The following is a 27,118-nucleotide window of genomic DNA, read 5'->3' on the forward strand; positions in this document are numbered from 1 at the left end:
GGCAAATGCCAGTGGAAGAATCATAATGCATGCTACTGGGATTCTGGAAGAAGGCTATGCCATCTGCAATAGAGAAATGGTATATTTGAGGTCAAGTATAAATGAGAACAGAAGGCAAAGGCAAGCTACATGAGCAGGTGGCCCAGACCCCGTGTCACTCACAAGATTTGTACTAGTACCCTTTTGTGGGTAAATTCACTTGACCAGCTAAAGAAAAAGGAAAAACCCCAAGCTTGATTTATGGATAGGTAGGCTCAGTACATGAGCAAACTGAAACTATAATGGCAGATAGCAGTATTGCTTGATAATAGTGGAGAAAGAAAATCTTACCAACGGGTAGAAGTACAAATGGAGAACCTTGTCATGCACTCTTTGTGGAAGGACAAGGGGTCTGAGAAGGGAATACATACAGATTTCTGGATATTTACTAATGGTCTAGTAGACTGGTCAGGAGCATGGGAGGAAAAGCCTGGAAGATTGGAGACGAGAAGGTTTGGGATAGCTTGCGGATGGATATGTGGCAGTTGGTAGTGACTATAGACATATGTTAATGCCTAACAGAAAGCATCTATCAAAGAAGAGGCACTGAACAATAAAGTAGACAAAATGATTTGGCCAGTTGACATTTAGCCACCTTTGTCACTGACCACTCCAGAATTGGCATTTTGGGCACATGAATGGAGTGGCCACGGTCAAGATACTAGTATTTCTTGATCATGAGCAAAGATTAGATGGTGTTTATGCTTATCACTTTGTCTTTTAATTGTCCCCATACCATTCTATTGTGCTAAAATCTAGAAATCAAGAATTATGACAATTACATAAACAAGTCATGAGGTTCAGAAGAAAATGATCAACACGAGAATTATGTAGCAAGATAGGGTTCTACCACAGTAGTAGTAAGTTCCACAGAAAGTGAGCCTTATTTTATTGATTACATATATTTAGATTCAGCTGTTTACTCAGACTGAGTATAAAAATATTGTTTTAAAAATTGGCTAATTTTAGTGACTTTGTGGGGCGGAGGGTGGGGGGAGAAAAATTACATAAAATGGGCCTTAAACAGAAAGGTTTTGTTTAAGGAATGCAATGATGTTCTCAATTTGTTAGATCTGTAGGAAACCTTGTGGATTAAATTCAGGATTTGAGAAGGGAGATATGTTATAGCACTAATTAGTGGTAAAACTATGGTTAGAATCCAATTATTCTGGCTGTCTAGTGTTTTTCCACTAAGTCATATAGTCTTTGGTACATAGAATAACGTTATTTGAAAATGCTATGATTACTTATGTGAAATTTGTATTCCTTGAAATTACTGATCTCATAATTTATCTTAATAATGGCCCCAAATAACTTTTGCATTTTCTTCTTTCAAAAGAAAAATTAAAGATGCAATTCAAGAAAGTGGTGGTAATGCTGATAAGTGTGAAAAATGATAGCAGGTTGAAAATTCGCAAATTGCTGATTTGTCCTAGCTATTTGCTCACATATTTGACAGTGAATATCTTTTGGAAAATGTTAATTAACCTATTCCACCTCTGGACACTCTTGCTTTGATTACTATATACCTTCTTGAGGTGAGATTATTTATTTATCCTCAGCTCTAGGATCTCATTTAAAATTTTAATATGCTTTTGATCAGTTAAATAACAACAGCTCACTTTCAGGGTTATTTCCATTTCAGATTCTAAACTTCAGATTATTTCTGGGGCACAAGCTAATCAGCATTTCACACTGATTTTCTTTAAACTTTTTTTCCTTCTCAGATTCCTCGTCAATGCAAGTATTTTCATTACTCAGGTGATGATACTGAGATCAAAAGGTGAGAAAAGCTTACCTGAGAATAATTTTCCCCTTCTTCCCTATATGCTTTACAAATTCAATAGTCTTTTACTGTGAAATATTTTTTACTATGTAAAATTTATGGTACATAATATTGATCACTTTATATTAAATTCACTGACAAAAAATATTTAATTACAAGGAAGTTCTGCCAGAATTTGTAAGAAATAAGGTCCACTCATCAAATAGTTGACTGAATGCTAGAATCAGGAAGGGAATCTTACACAAAGCCAAGAAAATTTAAGTGACTTTTCACCTCTCCTGTCCTTTAGAATACTGACAGCCACGATAGTGTGTTGTTCTACCAATTCCATTCTGGTCTCATAGTCCTTTTTCCTCTTCTCCCTTTCTACACCACACTTCCTGACGAGCCATCACTTCACTCCCAGCCCTCCTCCTTATAAAGTTCTGAGAGGGATGTACCTCTCTGTTCTGTTAGTATTTCTCCTGACTTAGATTCTGCCTGTTTTTTGTCTCTTTCCTTTCCAGAGAAAAGGAAAATCTGTGTGTGGGCATGTGTGCGTGTGCACGTTGTGTGTGTATTCAAGACAGGGGTTGAGTGGGAAGTAAGCAGGTGACCAAAACGGCCTTAACATTTCACCCACCTTAACCAAACTTTAGAAAGGCTTCTTCTCGCCTCTAGGCCCCTGACCTCTTTTTCCTTAGAGTCTACTTTGTTTTAATTTTTATTGTTTAACAGCTTTATCGAGGTATAATTGATATACCCAAAAAACACATATTTAATAGATACGATTCAATGAGTTTGGACATAGACGGATACCTGTGAAACTATTAACATAATCAAGGTATTAATCACTTCCAAAGGTTTCCTTATGTTTCCCCCCACTTTCATTAGTGGAAAAACACTTAACATGAAAACAAACAAACCAATTAACATGAAATTTACCCTCTTAAGAAATTTGTAAGTGTACCATACAGTATTGTTAGCTATAGGCACTATATTGTATGGCAGATCTCTAAGTTACTCATCTTGTATGGCTGAAACTTTATAACCATGGAACAACAACTCCCCACTGCAAGTGGGGAATTAGACAGAAAGCATTTGAAATAGTCTAAGTGTGAGAGAGAATTAGAAAAATAAAAGGAGGAGTTTTTTTAATAACTTGAGTTTGAGTGAAAGAGAAGGTGGTGTCAAGGATGATGTCCAGTTTCTGGCCATGGTTTTGGCAATGGGAACCCCTGAGAAGTTTTAAGCAGGCAAATGTTATGCTCAGATACATGTTTCAGAAGGTCACAGGTGGCTATGTGGAGGATACATTTGAAGGGTACAAGGCAGCAAGGCCATTAAGAGGCTGCTATGAAATCCAAATAAGAGTTGATAGGGTCTGAATGAGGCATAACTGAATTAAATATTCTAGGCAGCTATAATTCATTTAGTCTGCAAGTCCTAACTACTATTAAAAGGAAGTAACTCCTAGTATATGACTTTCTTTTAAATGTCTACAGCACTAGAGTTGAGTAGCCCCTTTTAAGGGAATATTTGAACCATTCAAAGTCTCTAATAAATTGATGATAATAATTCCTTGAATTTCACAGGTAGACCAGAAAATTAAGTTCTCCAGCTCAACAGAATAAATCTGGCCCCCACAACAGAAACTTTTCTTCATTGTAAGTAGAAATGTCATCTAAACATCTTGAATATTCTTATGCTCTTTGTACTTCAATGCAAATTTTATAATTAGCTTATCAAATTCAACACACATTTAGAAAATTTAACTGCATTGAATCGATGGGTTTGTGATTTGGAAGAATTGAATATCACTACAATATTCAATTTTTCAATCAATGAACATTGTATTTAGGTCATTTAATATCTCAATAAAATTTTATTATTTTCTTTGTGGAAGTCTTGAACTTCGTTGTTAATTTATTCCTAGGTGTTTGATACTTTTGATTCTAGTAAAAATGTGCCTTGAAAATTTCATTTTCTATTTTTTGTTCACATTCAGAGAAGAAATTTATTTCTGTGTAATTTTTATATCTAGTAAACTTGCCAAATTCTCTTATATATTTTAAAACAAATCGTTGATTGTTTTGGATTTTCAAATCACAAAGCCATATAATTTACAGATAATTATATTTCCTCTCCACTTCTTACTCCTTTATCTGTATTTTTTTTTCTTGTCTTGACACAATGGCTAGCAACTCTGGTAAATATATTGAATAGAATATATTTATATGAATATAAAAAATATATGAATACATGAAATATGAATAAATTAAATATATGAATAAATATATTTTATTCAAAAATAGGCGTAATTGCATTGTTTCTGGTCTCAAAAGAAAAGCCTTCAATCCTTTTACCAGTAAGTTTTTTGGTAGACAACATCCGCCACTTTTAAACAATCTTCCATCCCAAGTGTGCTGTAAAGTTTTTATTATAAATGGATTTTGAATTTTATCAAATATTTCCCAGCATCTTAGGATTTTTATACTTTAATATATTAATATACTGGATTTCCTTAATTCATTTTCCAACATTGAAATAATCTGTGTAACGTGGGTAGTTCAACTTGTTCATGTTTCTTATTTCTTTTATACATTGCTAGATTGGGTTTGGCTTTGGAGCTTGACATTGATGTTAATTTCTCATACCTGATAATGGTAATTCGGCCTTCTTTATCCTTTATTTGCCACAGGTTTGTTAATATTATTGATTTTTTCAAAGAAGGTCATTTTTTACTGAATAATTCATGGAACTGTTTTGTAACTTTTACAAATAATCAAATAAAAATATAACAGAAAATAAAATAAAAAATGAGCCAGCCTGGTGGTGTTGTGGTTGGGTTCACGCACTCCACTTCAGTAGCCCAGGGTTTGCAGGTTTGGATCCTGAGCATGGACCTACATACTGCTCAATGAGCCATGCTGTGGTGTTATCCTACATATATACAAAAAAAAAAAAAAATAGAGAAAGATTGGCACAGCTGTTAGCTCAGTGACAATCTTCCTCAAGCATAAAGAAGAAGATTGTCAATAGATGTTAGCTCATTGACAATCTTCTTCACCAAAAAAAATTTTAAATTAAACTTTTAAAATAAATTTTTAATTTATTTGGAGTTGTGGGTTAAACAGAGAGAAAAAATTTCAACCTTTTTGCCATCATACTTTTAAATAAAGAATTATTTTGGCTCAATTTACTACAAAATCTTTATAGACGTGAGGCATTTTCAGCTCTTAAATGCCTAGATAATAAATAGTCAAAAAGTCAAACTTACTAATCATTCATCTAATTACAACCTTTTAGATCTGGCATTATCTTAAAAAAAAGTTCCAAGAGATACTTCACCTAAGAAGGCTCTTGAACATTTACCATAAGCATATTAGATACTACACTTGACACTACACTTGATCTTAGTCAAAAGGTTGAGAAGCCATAGTGTATTAGAAAAAAGCTGATCACTCAGTGTCAATGCATTCCTAAATTTAATTATTTTATAGAGATAAATAGAGGGAAAATAATAAAAATTCAAGTTAAACAGATCTCCTATACTGTTTTAAGGTTGAAGAAATAATATATAACTTTCTTGCCATAGAAAGAAATTTGCCAAGGAATATAAGAAACATGTAAGCTCACTCAAAGATGTCTCCATTGGCCAAAAAGCATAAATTGGAGCATTAAGAAGAAGAGCTTCAATGAATTAAAACACATCAAATTTGTTTCATTCCTTGATTCACAGTGATATTAGGAAAATAAAAACAAAAATTAATTGGTCATCTGTGGAGGATGCTAGGGAACCATTTATTATTTTTAAAAATGTTAAGTACATAGAGGAAAATTTTCCAACTTTCTTTGCCTTTTACTAACTTTCCTATATAAACTATACCACTGGGTAATCAAATACTGGTTGAGGGAAAGTTTATCTTCTTAAAAGTATTCCAAGAGGAAATGATGATTGAATTAGAATACCCCCATTTATAACATCTAGTTAATTAATGGATTTATTCTAGGCACTGAGAACAGTGGCCTTAAACAGGAAAATGAGAGTGAGCCAGACATTATGTGCCTCCTAATGGAAGAATGCAGCACCATTTGTGAGAGCTTGAACATGAATCAAGTCAAATCTGTGGAGCAAAAGACCAAGTTACAGGCTATACAGAGGCAGAGGAACTTGTTAACTACACTATGAGCATGCAATCAGCAAAATCCAAATTTCAGGAAACCCAACAGGAAGAAAAACCAGGTTTCTTCAAAAAATAAGATTCACTGAAAAAGAAGGAATGGAGAAGAGAATGTGTAGATTAAAAGAGGCTTAGAAAACACACTAAAAATAAAACAGAAAAACTATACTAGTGTTTACTAGGCAGCTGTCAGTGATAACAAGGAAATAATTATCATAAAAATCAGCGTAGTTGTTAGGAGTTTTGGGAGGGAGTTGTGATAGAGATGGTTTAAACAGGTTTTATGAGATGGGTGGCAAAGTTCACTTTCTTGATCTGGGCAGTTGTTACAAGAGTGTCTGTTGTATAATAATTTATTAAGCTACATATTTGTTTAATTCTGTTTTCTGTATCTGTGCTGAGTTTAAAATATATTTTTTAAACTGGGTGAGTGAATGTATTTATGATATAATTTTCAGAGAAAAATATTCTGAAAAGTTCTATTTCTATATTAAGTATCAATTTATCAAATTGATAAACACAAGAAGTCAAAGTTGATATTTTCAATATTTATTAGTAAGGCTGAGGCAACAGCCTTTATAGAGCACAATTTGCATAAGTTATCAAGATACATCTTGTATACAATCACAAAACCAAGACATATTTTTACACAGAGTAAAACTCAAGACAGATTTACAAGCATTTTTTAATACAATTCTCATGTATTTGAGTTCAATTTATACAACCTTTTTGTCCAAGAATTTGTATTTGTTCATTAGATTTTCCAGAGAGATTTGTGTAGAACAGAAAAAAAGAACACAGGAAATCACCAACACGGCATGCAACATATAGCTAGAAACAAGACATATCCAAGACTTTATTTTTTTATTTTGAAATCAATTTTATTAGGTTATTATTTTTCAGACAAGAATTTTTTTCCTTTAACATCAGTTGTGTTTTTGTTCGGATATCAGAACATACGTTAATCAGTAGTAGGAGCACCTGAGCACATCACCAACAACTATACAGACACAATCAAACGATAATCATATTCACATGCTGAATGCCAGATGAAATTAATATTTCAACTTTGTCTATTTTACCAAAGGTATAGTTATGTACACGGTAACGAATTAAGAAAATGCTCTCAACCTACCTGTCAGATAAGGAATCATTTGGTTAAGTGATTTTGATTTAATGGGTATCTTTAATAATAACAACATGGACCATACACAAAACATCAATGTGTCATATTCAATGAGAATATCTGTTTGCTCATTCATTCTTATATTACATCAAAGGCAAGTAATTATTAAAGAGACAGCTCATAATTATTCATTGAACTTTCTTTCACTTCCATCTCAGGCTTGAAAAGAGGGAAAGTCACTCTGTCACACATAGAGTTATAAACACATATATAGCTGTAGTTGGCTGCTTTTGGAATCTTAGACATTGTAGCAATGAAAATAACCTTTTAAAAATATTGTTAGTTATGATTTAAATAATAAAGTAAAAAAATACTATAAACATCTTTATGATATCTTAATGAAATGAAACATTGATTGAATAATTTCTAATAAATTGGGCACAATATAGTATATAATTTTACTTCACATCACCACCAACCTAGTGTCGCTACTGCTATCACCACTATCATCACAACCATTCCTATAATAAGAATCAATATCAGCTGGTTACCAGCTATAATATTCCCACAATATGACTATTTTAATGTGTGTGATCCACAAAATTAAGTCCACTGATATGCTGAAAATATGCATTTCTTAGTGTGATTAATTACAATATGGGTAATAGTAAGGAGCAAAGACAATCACTGCCCCTTAGTCTTGGATACTGTTCTTTTAAACTGAAATGGTAAATAATGAGTTCAGAGTTACCAAAACCTTATAATCTTAGGTAAAAACAGGGAAACACCAACTTCTTGCTATTAGTGTTCTCTCTGTCTATAACAACCGATCTATAAATCCCTGTCTTTTGTAAAAATTCACTTTGTGCTTTTGCTTCTACAGCTAAAAGTTTCTTTAGGACCAAATTTTAAACCAACAAGCAACTTCAGTCTCTGATGACTCAATGAAATTGTGGGAAAAGTTAAGACGCTTTTTAAGGTTTAAGTACTGTATTTGGACTAATCATATGTTATTTAGAGATTACAAACTTTGTCACTAGCAGGATAAAAAAAAGCTGGTTCCAATAAAATAAAATAAAAAGTGGAAAATCATGTGCTGTGATATATAAAAAAAGTAAAAAATACCAAGAGCCCTATTTGCAATTAAAAAAGAAATCGTTTTGTTGTAAGAAGGGTAATCAACATCATTCAGAAGAAATGCATTTGTTTAAGGATCAGTGTTGTATAGAATAATTCCAGTACAACCTAGGAGTTTGGTCAGCTGCAAACTTGGCACACTTTGGCAGGATCTTATGCTCTCTGAAGGGGGATGCTGGTGCACAAAAAGAAGCCCTGTGGTTAACTCTCTTGATTGACCTGGCCCCATTACTAGTTCTGTGGAACAGAGGGGCACGTATAATGGAAAGACTCTACTCTTTCAGATCAAACAGCTACCAAGGGATGATCTTTGTTTTGGTGGCACCTCCATTTGTTTTATTCTAAAAGAAATTGCAACTGGAATGAAGTAAACTAACTGGCCATACATCCTCTCATGCATGTAAGCAGCTGCAGAAGAGGACCTAAGGTAAGCCAGAGTTTCCTTTTAAGGGCAAATAGCAGAGCCTTTTTATGTCAGATCTTCCTGAATCCTTTCCTCCCCAATTATGAGTGATTTCTATAAGCTTCCTAAAGTGCTAACTTCTGCTGGAAATATTCATGGCAACCATCAGCAGATCTACTTGTCTCTAAATATAAAATCTTAGCAATATCAAATCTTTAGTGATCTCTTCCCCACATGTTCGTTTTAAAGCAATATCAATGGTAAATGACATTGCATTATCAAGGGAGGGGGGATACAAAATAGAGGGAAGAAAAGTGACTGTTATCTTTCTTAGCTTGAGGAAGAATAAATTTGTATTTCTTTATGAATATAATAGATATGCACCCTAGGATTTATTAGAAATGTTTTTATTTTTAATGTTTTACGTTTAATCCATTCCTCTCAAATTTAAAGTCTGTTTTTCTTTAAAAATGAGAACATTCAATATCCAACCAATATATTTGGAGATGATTCTCTAAACCTACTAAAACTTTGAAAAAAGAAGCAGCTTTTAAACTGAGAATATTCTGAGAAGCAATTTAATTAATTTATTTTGTAGTAGGATATGGGAATAGTATAAGATCAGTATAATTCTTTTAATTTATAATAAACCAATTTGAAAATCATTTTCATTTATTTCTTTACCTTTTTTTCAAGTTAAATAAAAGTTTATATTTTAAAGAAAAAAATTAGTTTTGGAGCTAATATGCTGCTTTTATCCATGTCAATGCTTGCCATTGTTTTGGAAGATGCGTTTTCACATATAAAATGTGAGAATTAAAAAGCTGCAGAATAATTATTCCTCACATATGTGTATAAAACTATATTTGGAAATGTGCTTTCATCTTCTCTTATAGATTACATAGTATGATCATCCCAACATCCCATTAGGAAGGCTAGGAATATATAATTATTTTTATCCCACAAATAATAAAACTGGGGAAAAGTGAGTTTAAGTGACATGTGCAAGGTGATACAATCAGTCAGTGGCAGAACCAAGAACAGAAGCCAGGCTTTTAATCCCAGCTGAGTGCGTTTCCTACAACTCCATGTTACTGCCTTTGTTAATGTTGTCTGTTGATAGAGAAGAGGATACTTCATTCTAATCACTTAGACATCGGTCCTTTTATTCTATATTATTAAAATAGCTTAAATTATATTTTAACCTGAAATGTTGACTTTTCACATATTTTCCCAACACTGATAAACTCAATCACTGATATTGTCACTAGAGGAGGAAAATGGAGCACTAGAGAGAACTTGAGTTTGGTTTCAGGGTTTTCATTATACAATCACTTAATGTGTTAAGGGAAAAAATCATTATGGAAGAGTAGGAAATAACACCAATTTAATTACTCAATGTCACAAGGTTGTCACTCAATGTGATTTGTTTGCTAGAGGAAGAATTTTCTCTCTGTTAATACATCAGTTAAGAGAAAGGAAATATGCAGGATAATACATTTATTTGCAATTCCACAAAGAACAAGTTGTCATGCTTCCTAGAACATACCAATTTAATCTAGGTCCTTTGGTACGTAGACTGAAAATATCTTGGCTTAAGAGTTAGTTATAGGGATTTCAATGTTTTCAATCAAGGTTCCAATATTTTGTGGGGCAACATTCTTTGTTAGCCAGTTATGGCTCTATTTATATAAAATGTAATTCCATTTCTACTTACTATTATCTTCACTCTACATTATTTCAAATTATATAAATGTGCTTTTACAACGTGGATTCCAAAATTGGTGTTATTCACTCTTGTAACATTTAGACACTGAGAAAACCTGTACAATATGGTCTAAAAGCCATAATTTATAGACCACCGGTTCCCTTTTCCTTGTGAACACAACCACCATACTTCTAGTCTTGGACATATACTGTAAGTGTATCCTATGTCAGAATCTCAAAACAGTAAGCTGTTTGAGAAAATAAGATAAAGAAGAAAGATTTTTGGACTTTTGAAAATTGAGGTTTGTTACATCAGTTCTTTCCTTTCAACCAAGATGCTTTTGCATAAAGTTTTATCTTTGCATTAGAAACAATATTAATCTGAACCTCTTTCTTTAGCTATAGCTAACTCTGCTTTGAGATATTTGCATCAAGAAATCAAAATTTCTCACTGTTTATCTTGACAGCCACAAGAAATCCAAGGACTCAGAGCTCCTCTTTTTGTCTTCAATATATGAACTTTTTCATTTGAGTTTTTTCCTGTGTTACATAATAATACATTTACGAGGCTTTTAAGTATGCTTTTGCCATTTGTTCCTCCTCTCATGTTTACCCCTGGAAACAGAGCTTAGTACAATAGTATCCAACTATAGTCTTGATTTGAGATTATTTACAGCAGTTTCTATACCCTGAGCAGACACATTTATTCAATGGGTTTGAGTAGGACTGACCAAAAGTTTGTGCCAGTTGACTATTCTTTTTCTGAGATCCACTTTGTCAAGCCAGATAGAGGCTTCACCAATCAAGGTCTTTTTCATAAATTTCCCTCCGTTGGAGAAAAGTAAAATCTAGAAAAAATAGCCAAAAGTATATAGACAGGTATATATTTTTCAACCTCTTTTAAGGACATTTGATCATCAAAGAAATACAAAGAAGACACAACCTGAAGGATATGAGCATTCTAGATAAGATGTGTATTAATAGTTAATTTTAACTAGGTGTATCTTTAAACTGATAGAAAGTTTCACAAAAGAACTTTGCTAGGCACATTTTCTACTAGTTTATGAAATATTAACTCAGATACAAAATTATTTGAGTGCTGAGTAAATGAATAGGAGCTCACAAGGCAGATATATATATATATTGATTTTATTATTTTTATTTATGATTTATTATTATTTATATAATGTATATTATAGATATATATAGATATATATACATTGATTTTATTTAACATTTCATTTACTGGTGATTTTACTATAGTAGGCACTCCAAAATGGTTTCTTGTCATATGCAGAACTTATATTAGTTGAAATTCCATATGATCTCAAACTCAGGAATTTTTTCTTTTAGAGATGATTTGAAAGAAAGGTAGAGAGCACTAGGGGGAGCTAACCAAAATTCTTGACAATTCTTCTCTCTTGCTGTCTCTCTTTTCAGAATCTCCTTCAGGGAATTCATCTTTATTCCTGGCTAAAACTTTACTTTTATGTTTCTGACTTCAAAATCTACATTTCCAATTATGACTGTTTCTTCTGGCTTCTAGTTTGGGGATTCAAATGGTATTGTATATATTCACTGGAAGCCTGCCTTCTTATCAAATTTATCACGTTTCAGACAAACTCTCGGTCCTCTCTCTAACTACTTAATTTCTGTGAATCACATATTTGTTCATACAGACCTCAAAGTTGCCTTTAATTTTTTTTTTTTTTTTTTTTTTAAGATTTTATTTTTTCCTTTTTCTCCCCAAAGCCCCCCGGTACATAGTTGTATATTCTTCGTTGTGTGTCCATCTAGTTGTGGCATGTGGGACGCTGCCTCAGCGTGGTTTGATGAGCAGTGTCATGTCCGCGCCCAGGATTCGAACCAACGAAACACTGGGCCGCCTGCAGCGGAGAGCGCGAACTTAACCGCTCGGCCACGGGGCCAGCCCCAGCCTTTAATTTTTTTATTCCTTTCCATTCTAATGTCAGTTAATCCTCGCAATGCAATTTTTGCTTTGTAATATCTGTTATATTTGTCTCCAGTCCAGGCCTTTGTTTTAAGTGCCAGTACCATGGTCTTGCTCCTCCCATATTTTTTCATCTCTTCCCTCCCTCCTCTTTTTGCCTCTTTCTTTCCTTGTCTCTACCTTTGCTGAAGACATACTATGTACAAGCATTGTGCTGGCTGTAGAACAAAGAACAATGAAAATCAAACCTTGCCCTAGAGAAGCTGATAGTGCAGAAGCAGTGACAGGTAGGTATATAAATTATTGTACAAGACAGGCTGGGATGATAGTGTGATAAGATAAGCAAAATGCTATGTGAATACAGTGTGATGAATTATATCTTCATTCATCAGTAAAAGACTGAGTTTATATTGAAAGATGTGGAGTATTGTGATAGATGGAGAGACATGGAGAAGAGAGTACTAAACGGGAGGAAAAATATGAGCAAAGGATTGGAGGCTTAACCTGATTTGAAAAGATTCTGGTGTGACTGAAGAATAGATTGAGTGGAAAAGTACACAAGGCAATGAGATTAAATCAAGAGAATCAGAACTCACCTTAGAGAACTCTGAATGAATTAGAATAGTGGTGAGTCACAGAAGGATTTTAACAAAACCTAGCCAGTGTTTTTAAAAGATACTTCTGCCAGCAGTGTAATGAAATAAATTAAAAGAGTAAGACATTGATGGCAAGTAGGCCAAGTACACTGCTGAAATAATTTGAGTGATAAACATGAGAACCCAGAGGGGATTAGTGGCAGTGAACACAGAAATAAATTTATATAAAATAAACTGAGCAGACAGAAGAGAGAAGACTTGGTAGCTAATTGGATAGGGTGGGTGGGCTGTGGAATTTTAAAGGGCTGCTGGGAAGATACCTCTAAGAATTAATTAACTTGTAAAATATCACATAGTATATTATTGCTATATAAATATTGAATAATTGAATGGAAAATAAATATAGTATGAATGAAAATTTTAAAATAGTAACTATATTATACAGAGTTACCTGAAGAGAATGTCCAGCAGGACTTAGGCTGAATCTAAAAGTTTCGTTGAATGAAGGCTCTCGATCATGTCTACATACTCTTGTTTTTTTCTTAATCATCTTTTTTTGGGTAGAGATGTTCATCACATATATTTTCACATATAAATCTGAAAATAGGAATTCAGCTTGTTAAGTGTCCATTATTCCTATGATTTTTATTGAAAAAATTTTAATTGTATATTGAGAGCTCTCCCACATTTCATTCAAAGGTAGCAGACTGTGAACAATTTGTTTCAGACAACATAGAGTGATTAAAAGATACACCAATTTTTTAGCAATTTAAATTTTTTTCCTCTTGTATAATAAATACCTCACTCTAGGTTGACATGTTGAAAAAAAATCTAGTTTTTAACTAGTAAAGTATAACTTGTTCTATATAAGAGAACTTAATTCTTATTTCACATTTTCAGATATATTTGGTGTACAGCCCAAATTTTAGTTACCACCTTCCAGAATATTTAGGACATACTCCTAATGAATTCCTAGATATATTATATTGCTCATTATCATAAAATTAGATACCTGGTAAGTGATCAGGAGATTTAAATTTGTAGGTGATATTTCTGCATTGGAGTATTTCAACTATTAGTTGTTCACCATCTGTCTTCATTTCCTTCTTCAATGCAATCTTGATTTCTCCCATTACCTGAGTTTTAACTGGAAGAATTTAATAAAAATGTTAAGGAATATGTAATGCTATTTATTAACAACAATTCTTTCATATATTAATTTATTGAGTGTTTATCAAGTGCTAAACATCTTATTGCATCCTACAGATACATAAATGAATAAAATGCAGTCAAAGCCCTTAAGGCATGAAAAGTTCATGGGGAGACTGATAAATCATACACTTTCAACAAAGATAAGCAAGTAACAAGTGAGGTCTGGAGGAAATGCAAGTAGATAAGTGTTGCAACTATACACTCAACTATAGATTTTTAGGTCAAAAGAGGTAATAGATGAGACTATAGGAAGACAGACATACATAAAAAAATAGAATTCTAATATAACATAAGAAATAAACTAAGTTATGTGAAATACAAGAAGTCATTTACCAAGAATTGCTCATTACCAGGCTCACTCAAGAACACTTACTAACACAACTAAATTGTATAAAATTGTCATTATCTCTTATTTCTACTCTTTTTCTATTTCCTTTGTAAAAGAAATAGCCAACAAAATATATAGTAATAAAATTTCACAAAGGAAAATACAATGAGTGATTTAAGTGAACTCAATGTATTTCTTTCCAGTGTTTATCTTGGATCTTTACATTGCTGAAGAAGCTATTCATGCAAGGTCAAATTCTTTATTGAGTCACACTTTGCTCCGTCAATTCGTATATTCATCTACTTATTCATTCACTAACAAATATTTTATTTCCCACACTACTCTGTAATAAGCACTCTGTTAGGAAGAACAGATACTGTGAGCCAAAAACATGCAAGATTGTTGGTTTTATGGTTCTTCTGTTTATTGGGAAGAAATCCACCAATGAAATATTTTCATCAATAAATGTATAATGAGAAAGAGAAAACATTCTGAAGTACAAGACCATGGTGACAAGAAAGCCTAGGGGAGTGCTACTTGAGCTGAAACCAGAAGGATGAGAAAGAATTAACCAGATGAAGTGGATAAGGAAGAACATTCTAAAGAGAAGGAACAGTGTGTTCATAAAAGAGAACATCATGGTACTGAGGAACTAAATAAATGTCTATGTGATTATAATATATTCTTAATTTATGCCATGTTAAGAATTTGGTTTTTACCTTTAGAACCATAGGAATTTATTGAAGGTCTTTAAATATGGATGTAGATCATTTTTTCTCAAACGTTTTGGTCTCAGGACTTCTTTACACTCTTAAAAAAAGTGGAGGGTCCTCAAAGAAACTTTGTGTGGATTACAGCTATCAGTATTAAAAACTTAAAAATTTTAGTTAAAATTCAAAATTAGATATTTAAAAAGATTTATTGATTAATTCAGTTAAAATGACAATAATATATCTATGAATAAGTACTTTAATGAAAAATATATTTTCCAAAACAACAACAAAAATAGGAATGCTATTTTACATTTTTTCAAATTTAATTAATGCTTGGCTTAGTAGAGGACAGCTGGATTCTCATGTCTGTTTCTGCATTAAATCCAGTTCAATTGTTGTTTTAGTTGAAATATGTGAAGAAATTCCTGCCTTACACAGATATATATAGTTGGAAAAGGAATGAATATTTTACTATCCTTTTTAGATAATTGTGGACAATCTTTGATAGTATATTAAAACTTGACAAGTGGTAGTTTCTTAAAGATTAGTGGAAATGTGGACTCTGAAACTATATCAATGAACTTTTTGCATTGTGACATTAAAATACATCAGTCTATCTTGCACCTCGAATGAACCTTTTAACTATGCCTGAATTGGTAACACCATATAGTGTTCATTTTGGAAAATACTATTTCACTGAGGTATGCAGATTTCAAAATGTTGACACATTTCATATAATATTAAAAGCACATTAATATTACCAAAAATACCATCAAAAAGTTCTTTGAATATTGAGAAGCTGTCAACTTCAGGGAGGTTGATACAAGTTTTCCAAAATTCTATTTTTACTTACAAGCTGAATTTTATCATTGACAACAACTATTGTCAATTGTTTTTCTTAAAGTGGAAAGTTCAGTTTAATTTTTGAGAAAATTGAAGCTAAATATCCAAGTCTAAATAAGTAGAGTTGGTCTACCAGCTGTCTTTCAAGTAAAAATGGTATTTCTTGTAAAAAAAAGGCCAGTTCAGCTTGCACCTTAAAAAAATTGCACAAATATGTTTCCTCAAGTCAACCATCATATTTAGTATCAAGCCTATAGTTTTAAGCATTAAAAAACTCAGGAATTCTGTACAAAGTTTGATTCTCTGAGAAATGTATGATACGATGCATTTCATCAAACCAAAGCGATTATTAGAGAAACTTCAACAAAAAGACTGATGGTATTTAATATATTTAACTGTAGAACCAAGACTAAAACAAGAGTAAGGACACAGAGGGGTGGGAGAACAGCATGTAAGCATTATGTATTCTGACAGAGTATAAAGGATAAAACTATGAATAAGTGGATGGAGAAGGGAGAGAAAGGGGAAAGTAGAATGAGGTTATTGATTTTTTGGTAGGTAAAATGTACGTGACAAAGGATACCATTTAAAATTGACAAACCAGATAGTAAATGGTTAAGTAAGACCAGCAAGCATTATTAAAGGTATAAATAAAAAGAGAATTATTGGAACAAAGGTGCAAAGCCTTCTTAATTACAAAAGAAATTTTAGAAAATCAGGGACACCAAATGGAGAAAGAAATACAATGAGTATAACATAATATACACAAAAATTATATAAGAAATACAGAGTTGTGATCAAACATATCTGTCAGATCAATAAACATGAATAAGTTGAGCTAGCTTATTTAAAAAAAGATTTCCAGATTGGTTGATAAAGCAAAGTTTAACTCTATGCTAAAATTTAGCTTTGTTTCAGTAGTCAAAAATACATACATTTTAAGCCTGTCAGGAATATGGAAACAATAAGAGAGTAGGAGTTGAGATCTTATTATCAGACAAAAAATAATTCAGGTCAAAATGCAGTAAACAAGACAAAAAAAGGCCATTTTCTGAAGTTAAAAATCCATAAATCATAACGAAGCTACAATGATTATGAATATCTATGCCTCATTTAAATAAAGTTGAAACTGCAAAATAAGATGTAAAGATGTAAGAGATGTAGGCAGAATAAATAGAATAATAATAAAAGACTTTAACACAATATTTGCAGTGCAAGACAAGCCAAGTAGACTAAAACAAGTAAAGACATGGAATATTGAGACACCATAATCAATAAAGCAGATCTCATGGATACATATTAAAAACCAACAATAGAGAATATACTTTTTCCTCAATTAAATAGGAAACAGTCACAAAAATTGATCATGTATTGAGTTACAAGGAAGATATCAGTAAGTTTTATAAAATGAAGCTATTGCAAACACTGATCACAAAAACCCCTTCAAGAGGCCACCCTGTGGCATAGTGGTTAAATTTGGCATGCTCCATTTCAGCAGCCCAAGTTCACAGGCTCAGATCCTGAGCAAGGACCTATACCATTCATCAGCCATGCTGTGGCAGTGACCCAGGTACAAAATAGAGGAAGATTGGCAAAGATGTTAGCTCAGGTTGAATCTTCCTCAGCAAAAAAAAAAAAAAAAAGGCTTCAACTAAACAATTCTTGAGTGAATGGCCAAATACAATGAGAAAATACAAAAGTTATGAAAAATAATGATAATGAAAACACTATGTATCAGAATCTATGAGAGTTAAAGCAATGATCAGAAGAAAATGCATACGCATTAACATTCTATCAACAAAAATTTAAAAAATGCAATTGATTTTTTTCTCCCCAAAGCCCCAGTACATAGTTGTATAACCTAGTTGTAACTCATTCTAGTTCTTCTATGTGGGATGCCACCATAGCATGGCTTGATGAGTGGTGTGTAGGTCCGCACCCAAGATCTGAACTGGCAAACCCCAGGCCACTGTAGCAGAGTATGTGAATTTAACCACTCAGCCATGGGCTGGCCCCCAAAATATAATTGATTTAAATTTCAAACTCCAAAAGCTAGAAAAAGAAAGCAAAGTAAAACAAGAGAAAGTACAAGAAGGAAATAAAATAAAGACATACACATAAAATTAATGAGGTAAAGAATAGAAAAATGGTAGATAAAATTAATGAATCAAAATTCTAGTACTTTGAATACTGTCAACAAAATAGAAAAACCAAAAGTGAATTTAGTCAATGACATGTGGCCTCAATATTATTATTTACTTATTTATTTATTTAATTTTTTTTTTCAGGAAGATTAGCCCTGAGCTAACATCTGCTGCCAATCCTCTTTTTGCTGAGGAAGACTGGCCCTGAGCTAACATCTGCGCCTATCTTCCTCTACTTTATATGTGGGACACATGCCAAAGCACGGTTTGCCATGCGGTGCCATGTCCACACCCAGGATCAGAACCAGTGAACCCTGGGGCCGCTGAAGCAGAATGTGCACACTTAACCACTGTGCCACCGGGCCAGCTCCAATATTATTATTTAGAAATGACATGCGGCCTCTTAACTATGACACTACTCTACTCTCAGTGATTTGGTATAAGCATTTTAGTGTCATGAATACACCCTAATACTATTGGTTCACATTCTGTTTACACATTCTTGATACACAGAAACTGAAAATATGATCTAATATATTCCTTTGAACTTGTGAGTGAGCATCCAGTTCTGGTTACTTAACCATTTTAAACAAGTATACATAAGTCCATTCAAATCAATCTGTTTTCATTTAAAGACTTTCACAGGAAAATAAAAAAATCTTCAACATAAAAATGAGAAAATAGGACAGATCTTAGAATCTCCTTTCTTTAATACCTAGAGAAACTAGGGGAAAAAAGTAAAATTTAGGAACGGGTTAACCAGTAGCAACCAAACAAGGAATAGGCTATAGTCTCCTGCCAGAAAACCCCAAAAGCAATGTCTAGGAATGCAAAGGCAGATCTGGGAAGGCACAGCTTAGCAGCATTCCTGATCACACCGTATATCACAAAACCTTGCCAAGAAAAGAATAATGAGTTAATAAAACTGTAAGAATTATCACTAAATCCTCATCACAGAGAAGTGGATGAACAATGAGAGGAGGCAGCCCCAGAAAAGTCATACTAAACCCTTAAGAGTGGCAGCTTTGGCTCATCACTATGAAGATCTGAGGATTTCAGTGGAATCAGGAGAAACCACCAGGGCTCCCCATTTCCTGGAACTCCAAGACGATGAAGTAGGAGAAAAACCCAAAGCCAAGAGTGCTTTTTCATTGAAATAAGACTTACTTTGGCCTGGTGGAGTGAATGCTGGCAAAAACATTTAGTTAAATTTCAAAAGAGAGAGAAAAACCTAGTTAACCAAGGCAGGAAATCTGTCTATAAAACAGCTCTGTTTCTTTCCTCTAAAGCCATAGACAAGCAGATAGAACTACTGCTCCATCTCTCAAACCCTACCTGGGATGGAGTGACAGGAGAGGGTTCTAACATGGTAAGGAGGCAGTCAAGGAAAATTCAGTCCCACCATTTGGAGCCAATATAATTTTTGAACAGAATTGATCACACTAATGAGCGTGAGGAAATAAAATATCAAGACAAAATTTGTTGGGAGAAATTCACCTTTATAGGTCATTCCTCTTTTATAAGCCTTAAAACTGCAACATGCCAAGCATACAAAATTTGTTGTTTTCCACTTTCTCACTTGGGAAGAAAGGTGGAGTTAAAAACTTGCTAATTAAAGTTCTCAAGTTATCACATTGCCTGCTTTTTTCTTGGAGGGTTAAATTCACATGCTTCACAGTGCGATACTTGTGAAGTTCTTGATAAATTTATCCTGTTCAAAGATTGTTTCAGTTTGTTCTTTAATGTTTCTACTAAATGAAGAAAATGACATGCCTACTGAGGTGGTCTCAAAGGATGGTTGTATTAAACGTGCATCATCACTACCCATCAAGTCTGTCCTTTCATAGATTCAGAGTGCCTTTATCATTTGAAACAGATGCATGGATGGTGACAAAAGCCTGTGTCCACTGTCTCCATAGGGTGGTGGTTAGGGGGTGGGAAGCAGTTCCAGATCTGCTATAGCCTTTGAAGCAAAAAAGACAAAGCACTTATAAAGGACATGTGAGGATGTTTTGTAATTTTATTTGGAACAGAGAGTAAATAAGCAGTAGAAATATGCTTTGACCAGTCTCCAGGTTTCTTGGCATCCTAAAACTTCATGTGTTGTTTGTATTAAAAGAATAAAAATTAATCCTACTTAGATAAGATATGTATCCTATAATATAGCACATACCTATAATTTAAGAATACAAAGAAGAGGAAGAAATGAAGGGATGTAGAGGGCATAGTTCAAAAATGAGATGACAAAATAATAGATGAGGTGAAAATGGGGATTACAGAGCCAAAACACAAATAACTCCGTTTCAAAACTATTAATTTATTAGAAACATCATGGAACAAAATTAAATAAGATAGAAATTAATACTATTGCCATATAGGAAAGAAAGACTTAGGATGATATAGAGAGGAAAATAGAGAAGTTAGAAAACAGTGATATGTATGTACATATGTAGAACCAAAACATATGATCCGTTATAACGGACTGCTCAGCAAAAGTACGTTCAGAGAATAGAAAACAACATCTATTTAAAATATAAAGGTATTTCTCTGATATAACAGGAGAGCAATCCTGTGAATCAAAACAGCATCCTATATTCCTGGAAATAGGGATAAGTTAATACACTGATACATCCCACTTAAGCCACTTCAAGGATATAGAAAACATTCTTAAAGGATCCAGGGGAAGAAATAAGTCCCCTTAAAGAGTATATTCGTGTATAAAAGAGACAGACAGCCTTTCTGAATATTTAAAAGACTGTGACAAAGGACATGGAGGACATAGTAATGAGTGAAAAGCAGAAAGGAAGAAAGAAAGGAAGGAAGGAAGGAGAAATTTGAAGAAATCCAGGCAACTAACAAAATAATGGAAGAGGAAAGTGGAAGAAAGAGCAAGAGCACTGATTTCCTTTAAGCAGAGGGCTAATCAATAAAATTTAACATTGAAATACAGTGTTAAAATCATAATTACACAACCTCTTAATATTTTCAATTTTGTTTCTTAAACTTTGTGAGCTCTTTTATAAACAAATATAGCTAAAATACTTACTAAAATTAAGCTATTCCTTTGTTTTACTATGATATATCCTCTTCACTAAATTAAAAAACAATATAATCATTTTTTGATAAAGAGCATTAATAATTTAATTCCATTTTAACAAAATCATGTGTGTTCCTCTATCTGTAGCTAGCTAAAGTGCTCCAACTAAGTGTAAATGTAAAGTTGGCTTATTTTTGTCTTCCACAGCTTTCTTTTTTCAGGATCTCTGATGCTTCATTCTCCATTAAGATATGCAGTGTGCTTCCCATTTTTTCTGTTTTCTCAGAAAAAAAGCTTAGTATATTTTATCTTTGAAAAACATTTATGTCATATCTACATGCACACATTGATATGCATACCTTTATTTATATCTCCATCTATCTATTTAATTCATATTTTTAGAGAAATATACTTTTAAAAATATTACAATTAACAAAATACAATTATTATTTCATAACAAGAAATAAGGTTGGTATAATCTGCATTTTACAGATGAGAAAACACACTTGACAAATTGTTAAGTGGTCCAAGCAGAACTTTAATCTAGATCTTCTGATTTTAAGATCAGGACCCTATTCTCTCATGAGCACCTTATATATTTTTATGAATAAGATTTTTAAAACATTAACTCATTCATGGTAATATTAATTTTAAAATATTTTTAAGAAGTATTATCAGGTCAAGATGGCGGTGTAAGCCGACTCTGAACTCATCTCCTCCCATGAACACAGCCAGGTTACAACTATTTTTGGAAAATTTCCCAGGATAGAACATTTAAAACTGGATAAAAAGAACCCCCACAACAAGGCAGAGTCCTGACTAAGGCAGAAGCAGAAATTCCATCTGGAGAGAAAAACAGCCACCTTCAGGAGAAGCGGAGTTTCTCAGCAGGCCAGGCAGAAGCAACCCTAAGGTACGCAGCCCTCCCTGGAGAAGTGAGGTCCAGAGAGGGGGCTGATACTGCTATAAGCATCCTTCAAACTCAGCACAACTGAGACGAGGGTCTTACCATCTGGTTTTGCTGGCTATTAACTGCTGTGGGGAATACCCCTAGAAAAGCTATCAGACAAAAGCTGAAAAGACCGGGTCTTAAAGGGCACAGGCACAAACTCACCTGTCTCAGCAACCTAAAATCACCAGAGAGAAGGCTGAGAGTACTTTGGTGAAAAGAGACTCACCTGCTGGGCTCTGGGGGCATCTCTGTGACAGGAGGGACCTCTCTGGAGACTGTGACATTGGTGGGAGCCATTATTTTGACATGGTCCAGGTGTGCTGACACAGACCCCGGCAGACACCATTGAGGTTCTTCCCCTGGCCTGTTAGCCCAGGGGTCTGCCACACCCACTAGAGAGCAGATTTAATCCAGTTCAGCCAGGGCAGGTGGCCTGCCCTAGGGACCAGCTCAACCCAACAGCAAGCCCTCAGGCTACCTGTCAGCCTGCATTGACTGAGTGCTTGATCCTTTACAGACAGGAGAGTGTGTCTGCCTCTGTGGGGCAGGGCCTGGGTGAGGACCAGGTGAACTGTGGGGGGCATTGGTGGAGAGGTGGGGGCCTCTGCAGTGGGGCATTGGGCTATGCTCCAGGGGGTTGGGAAGTGTGCACAGACCAGAACTGTGTTGACGGTGTGTGTACCTGTGGGGGGGGGGGGTGAGGCTTATCAGTGGCAGAGACCTGTGCTTCACAAATAGCCATAAAAAGGATCAGCCCCACCTTCCAAAGCCTGAAACAATTGAGTGTTCCAATGCCTAGGGCCAGCTGCACTCCTAAGAAAACTGACAACAGCCTTGTATGCCTGAGGCCTATAGGAACTGTAAGCCCCTGAGCCTAGCAACCAGCTATACTGGGTACCTACCCAATTAACAGGAAAATTGCAACAGGAATGTGCTGTTAGACCTTGTAGCCTATGGTGCTAAGGTTCCTCAAGCTGGATTTACAAACAACTGGCCAGGGAAGGAAAGACTAGACTCCCTGGGTATCTGCATTAAGAGAAACCCTGCCACAGCAGAAGGGAGCAATTAGTCCACAAAGGGGTCACTCCTGGATCATTTGGACTGCTGATGAGAGGGAAGCACACTGCTGGGCCTCAAAAGGCATCTCTTACATAAGGCCACTTCTCCAAGATCAGGAGACATAGCCAACTTGCCTAATACATAGAAATAAGCACAGAGAAAGAGGCATAATGAGGAGACAAAGGAATACATTCCAAGCAAAGGAACAGGAGAAAACCACACAAAAAGGGTGAAATGAAACAGAAATAACCTATCCGACAAAGAGTTCAAACAAAATATCATAAGGATGCTCACAGATATTGGGAGAAGACTGGATGAACACAGTGAGCTCATCAACGGAGAAAATATGAAAAACAAAGGAAATTATAAAAACAACAACAGAGGAAAATATAAAAAAGAACCAATCAGAAATGAAGAACACAACACTGGAAATGAAAAATTCACTAGAGGGACTCGATAGCAGAGTAGATGATACAGAAGAACAGATCAGTCAGCTAGATGAAAGACTAGAGGAAATCACCCAAGCTGAGCAGAAAAAGGAAAAGAATTAGACAGAATAAGAACAGTCTAAGGGAACTCTGGGACAATATCAAGCACACTAATATTTGTATTATAGGTGTCTCAGAAGGAGAAGAGAGAGACAAAGGGGCAGAAACATTATTTGAAGAAATAATAGCTGAAAATTTTCCTAACCTAAGGAAGCAAACAGACATCCAAGTACAGGAAGCACAGAGAGCTCAAAACATAAGCCCAAAGAGGCCCACACCAAGACATATTACAATTAAAATGACTAAAATTAAAGATAGAGAATTCTAAAAGCAGCAAGAGAAAGACAACAAGTGACATACAAAGGAAAGCCCATAAGGCTATCAGTGGACTTCTCAGCTGAAACCCTACAGGCGAGAAGAGAATGGCATGACATATTTAAAGTGCTAAAAGGAAAAAACCTACAGCCAAGAACGCTCTATCCATCAAGGTTCTCATTCAGAATGGAAGGAGAGATAAAGAGCTTCCCAGACAAGCAAAAATTAAAGTTTATCACCAAGAAACTAGTTCTACAAGAAATGCTGAAGAGACTTATTTAATTGGGAAAGTGATGAACATAACTAGGGATAAAAAAATTATCAAAACCTCCCCCCCCCAAAAAAAAACAGGCAATAAAATCACTGGTAAAGGTAAAAATACAGTAAAGGTAGCAGATCAACCACCTGTGAAGATAAGATGAAGGTTAAAAGACAAAAGTACTAAAATTAGCTATTTCAATGATAAGAGGGTAATGGATAGACACACGCAAAACAAGAGATCAGATACGATTTCAAAAACATAAAATGTGGGAGGAGGGGAGTGAAAAAGTAGAACTTTTAGAAATAGGTCAAGGTAAAGAGTCTATCAACTTGATACAGACTGTTATATGCATAGAATATTATATAGGATCCTCAGGGTAATCACAAATCAGAAACCTATAATAAGTAGGCAAAAAAGTAAGGCAAAAGAAATCAGACATATTACTAAAGAAAGCCATCAAACCACAAGGGCAAGAGAAAAAGAAAGGAACAGAGAAGAACTACTAAAATTCCCAGAAAAAAAAGTAACAAAATGGCAATAAATACATACTTATCAATAGCAACTTTAAATGTCAGTGGATTAAATGCTCCAATCAAAAGGCAGAGGGTGGCCAATTGGATAAAAAAACAAGAGCCATATATATGCTGCATACAAGAGACACACTTCAGACCTAAAGACACTCACAAACTGAAAGTGAAAGGATGGAAAAAGATATTCCATGCAAATGGTAATGAAAAGAAAGTGGGTGTAGCAATACTTAAATCAGACAAAATAGACTTTAAAACAAAAACTGTAACAAGAGATGAAGAAGACATAATGATATAGGTAATGATAAGACCTCATGATAAAGGGAAGAATCCAACAAGAAGATATAACACTTACAAATATCTATGTACCCAACATAGGAGCACCTAAATACATAAAGCAATTATTAACAGACATACAAAGAGACATAGACAGTAATACAATAATAGTAGGGGACTTTAACACTCCACTTACACCAATGGATAGATCATCCAAACAGAAGATCGATAAGGAAACACTGGCCTTAAAAAACACGTTTGACCAGATGGACTTAGTGGAGATATATATGGAACATTCCATCCAAAAACCACAGAATACACATTCTTTTCAAATGCACATGGAATATTCTCCAGGATTGATCATATATTAGGCCACAAAACAAGTCTCAATAAATTTAAGAAGATCGAAATAATCCCATGCATCTTTTCTGACAACAAAGGTATGAAACTAGGAATCAACTCCAGGAAGAAAACCAGAAAACCCACAAAAATGTGCAGATTAAACAAAATGCTACTCAACAACGATTGGGTCAATGAAGAAATCAAAGGAGAAATTAAAAAATTCCTGGAGACAAATGAAAATAAAAATACAACATGCCAAAAACTATGGGATACAGCAAAAGCGGTTCTACCAAACATTCAAAGAAGACTTAATACCTATCCTTCTCAAACTCTTCCAAAAAAATTGAAAAGGAGGGGAGGCTTCATAACTCATTCTAAGAAGCCAGCATTATCCTGATACCAAAACCAGACAAGGGTAAAATGGGTATAGAAGGACAATACCTCAACATAATAAAGGCCATATATGACAAACCCACAGAAAATATCATTCTCAATAGAGAAAAACTGAAAGCTATCTCTCTAAGAACAGGAACCAGACAAGGATGCCCACTGTGACCACTCTTATTTAATATAGTATTGGAAGTCCTAGCCAGAGGAATCAGGCAAGAAAAAGAAATAAAATGGATCCCTATTGGAAAATAAGTGAAACTGTCATTCTTTGCAGATGACATGATTTTATATATAGAAAACCCTAAAGAATCCACTAAAAAACTTTTAGAAATAATCAATGAATACAGTCAAGACACAGGATACAAAATCAACATACAAAAATCAGTTGTGTTTCTATACACTAACAACAAAGCCATAGTAACCAAAACAGCATAGTACTGGCACAAAAGCAGATGCACAGATCAATGGAACAGAATTGAGAGCCCAGAAATAAACCCACACCTTTATGTACAGCTAATAGTTTAGAACGGAGCCAAGAGCACACAATGGAGAAAGGAGAGTCTCCTCAATAAAGGGTGTTGGGAAAACTGGACAGCCACATGAAAAAGAATGAAAGTAGACCATTACCTTACACCATGCACAAAAATCAACTCAAAATGGATTAAAGACTTGAATCTAAGACCCGAAACCATGAAACTTCTAGAAGAAAACTTAGGCAGTATGCTCTTTGACATTGGTCTTAGCAGCATATTTCAAGTACCATGTCTGACCTGGCAAGGGAAACAAAAGAAAAAATGAACAAATGGGACTACATCAAACTAAAAAGCTTCTGCACAGCAAAGGAAACCATCAACAAAACGAAAAGACAACCCAACAATTGGGAGAAGATATTTGCAAACCATATATCTGATAAGTGGTTAATATCCAAAATAGACAAAGAACTCATACATCTTGACAACAAAAAAATCAACAACCCAATTAAAAAATGGGGAAAAGATCTGAACAGAGATTTTTCCAAAGAAGATATACAGATGGCCAAGAGGCATATAAAAAGATGCTCAGCATCACTAGCTATCAGCGAAATGCAAATCAAAACTACAATGAGGCATCACCTCACTCCGGTCAGAATGGCTATAAATACAAGACAGAAAACAACAAGTGTTGGAGAGAATGTGGAGAGAAGGGAACCCTTGTACACTGCCAGTGGGAGTGTAAACTGATGCAGCCACTATGGAAAGCAGTATGGAGTATCCTCAGAAAATTAAGAATAGATCTACCATATGATCCAGCTATCCCACTGCTTCGTATTTATCCAAAGAACT

At 34.3% G+C, this 27,118-nt stretch overlaps 1 protein-coding gene across 4 annotated transcripts in view; it reads right to left on the reverse strand.

The window, feature by feature from the left end:
* Positions 1-6,521: 6,521 nt before the first annotated feature.
* The window catches only part of PCLO (piccolo presynaptic cytomatrix protein), a 386,610-nt gene continuing 366,013 nt past the window's right edge, over positions 6,522-27,118 (reverse strand). For all 4 annotated transcript variants that reach the window (XM_070617309.1, XM_070617308.1, XM_070617307.1 and 1 more), the window contains 3 exons: positions 13,921-14,055; positions 13,360-13,505; positions 6,522-11,209 (listed from right to left, as the gene is read on the reverse strand). In XM_070617309.1, the coding sequence (XP_070473410.1) occupies positions 11,069-11,209; positions 13,360-13,505; positions 13,921-14,055 (422 nt within the window). In that variant the 3' untranslated portion in view covers positions 6,522-11,068. The remainder of the gene's footprint in view (positions 11,210-13,359; positions 13,506-13,920; positions 14,056-27,118) is intronic.

This window comes from Equus przewalskii, chromosome 4, assembly GCF_037783145.1.
Source record: "Equus przewalskii isolate Varuska chromosome 4, EquPr2, whole genome shotgun sequence".
In the NCBI taxonomy this organism is placed as follows: Eukaryota; Metazoa; Chordata; class Mammalia; order Perissodactyla; family Equidae; genus Equus; species Equus przewalskii.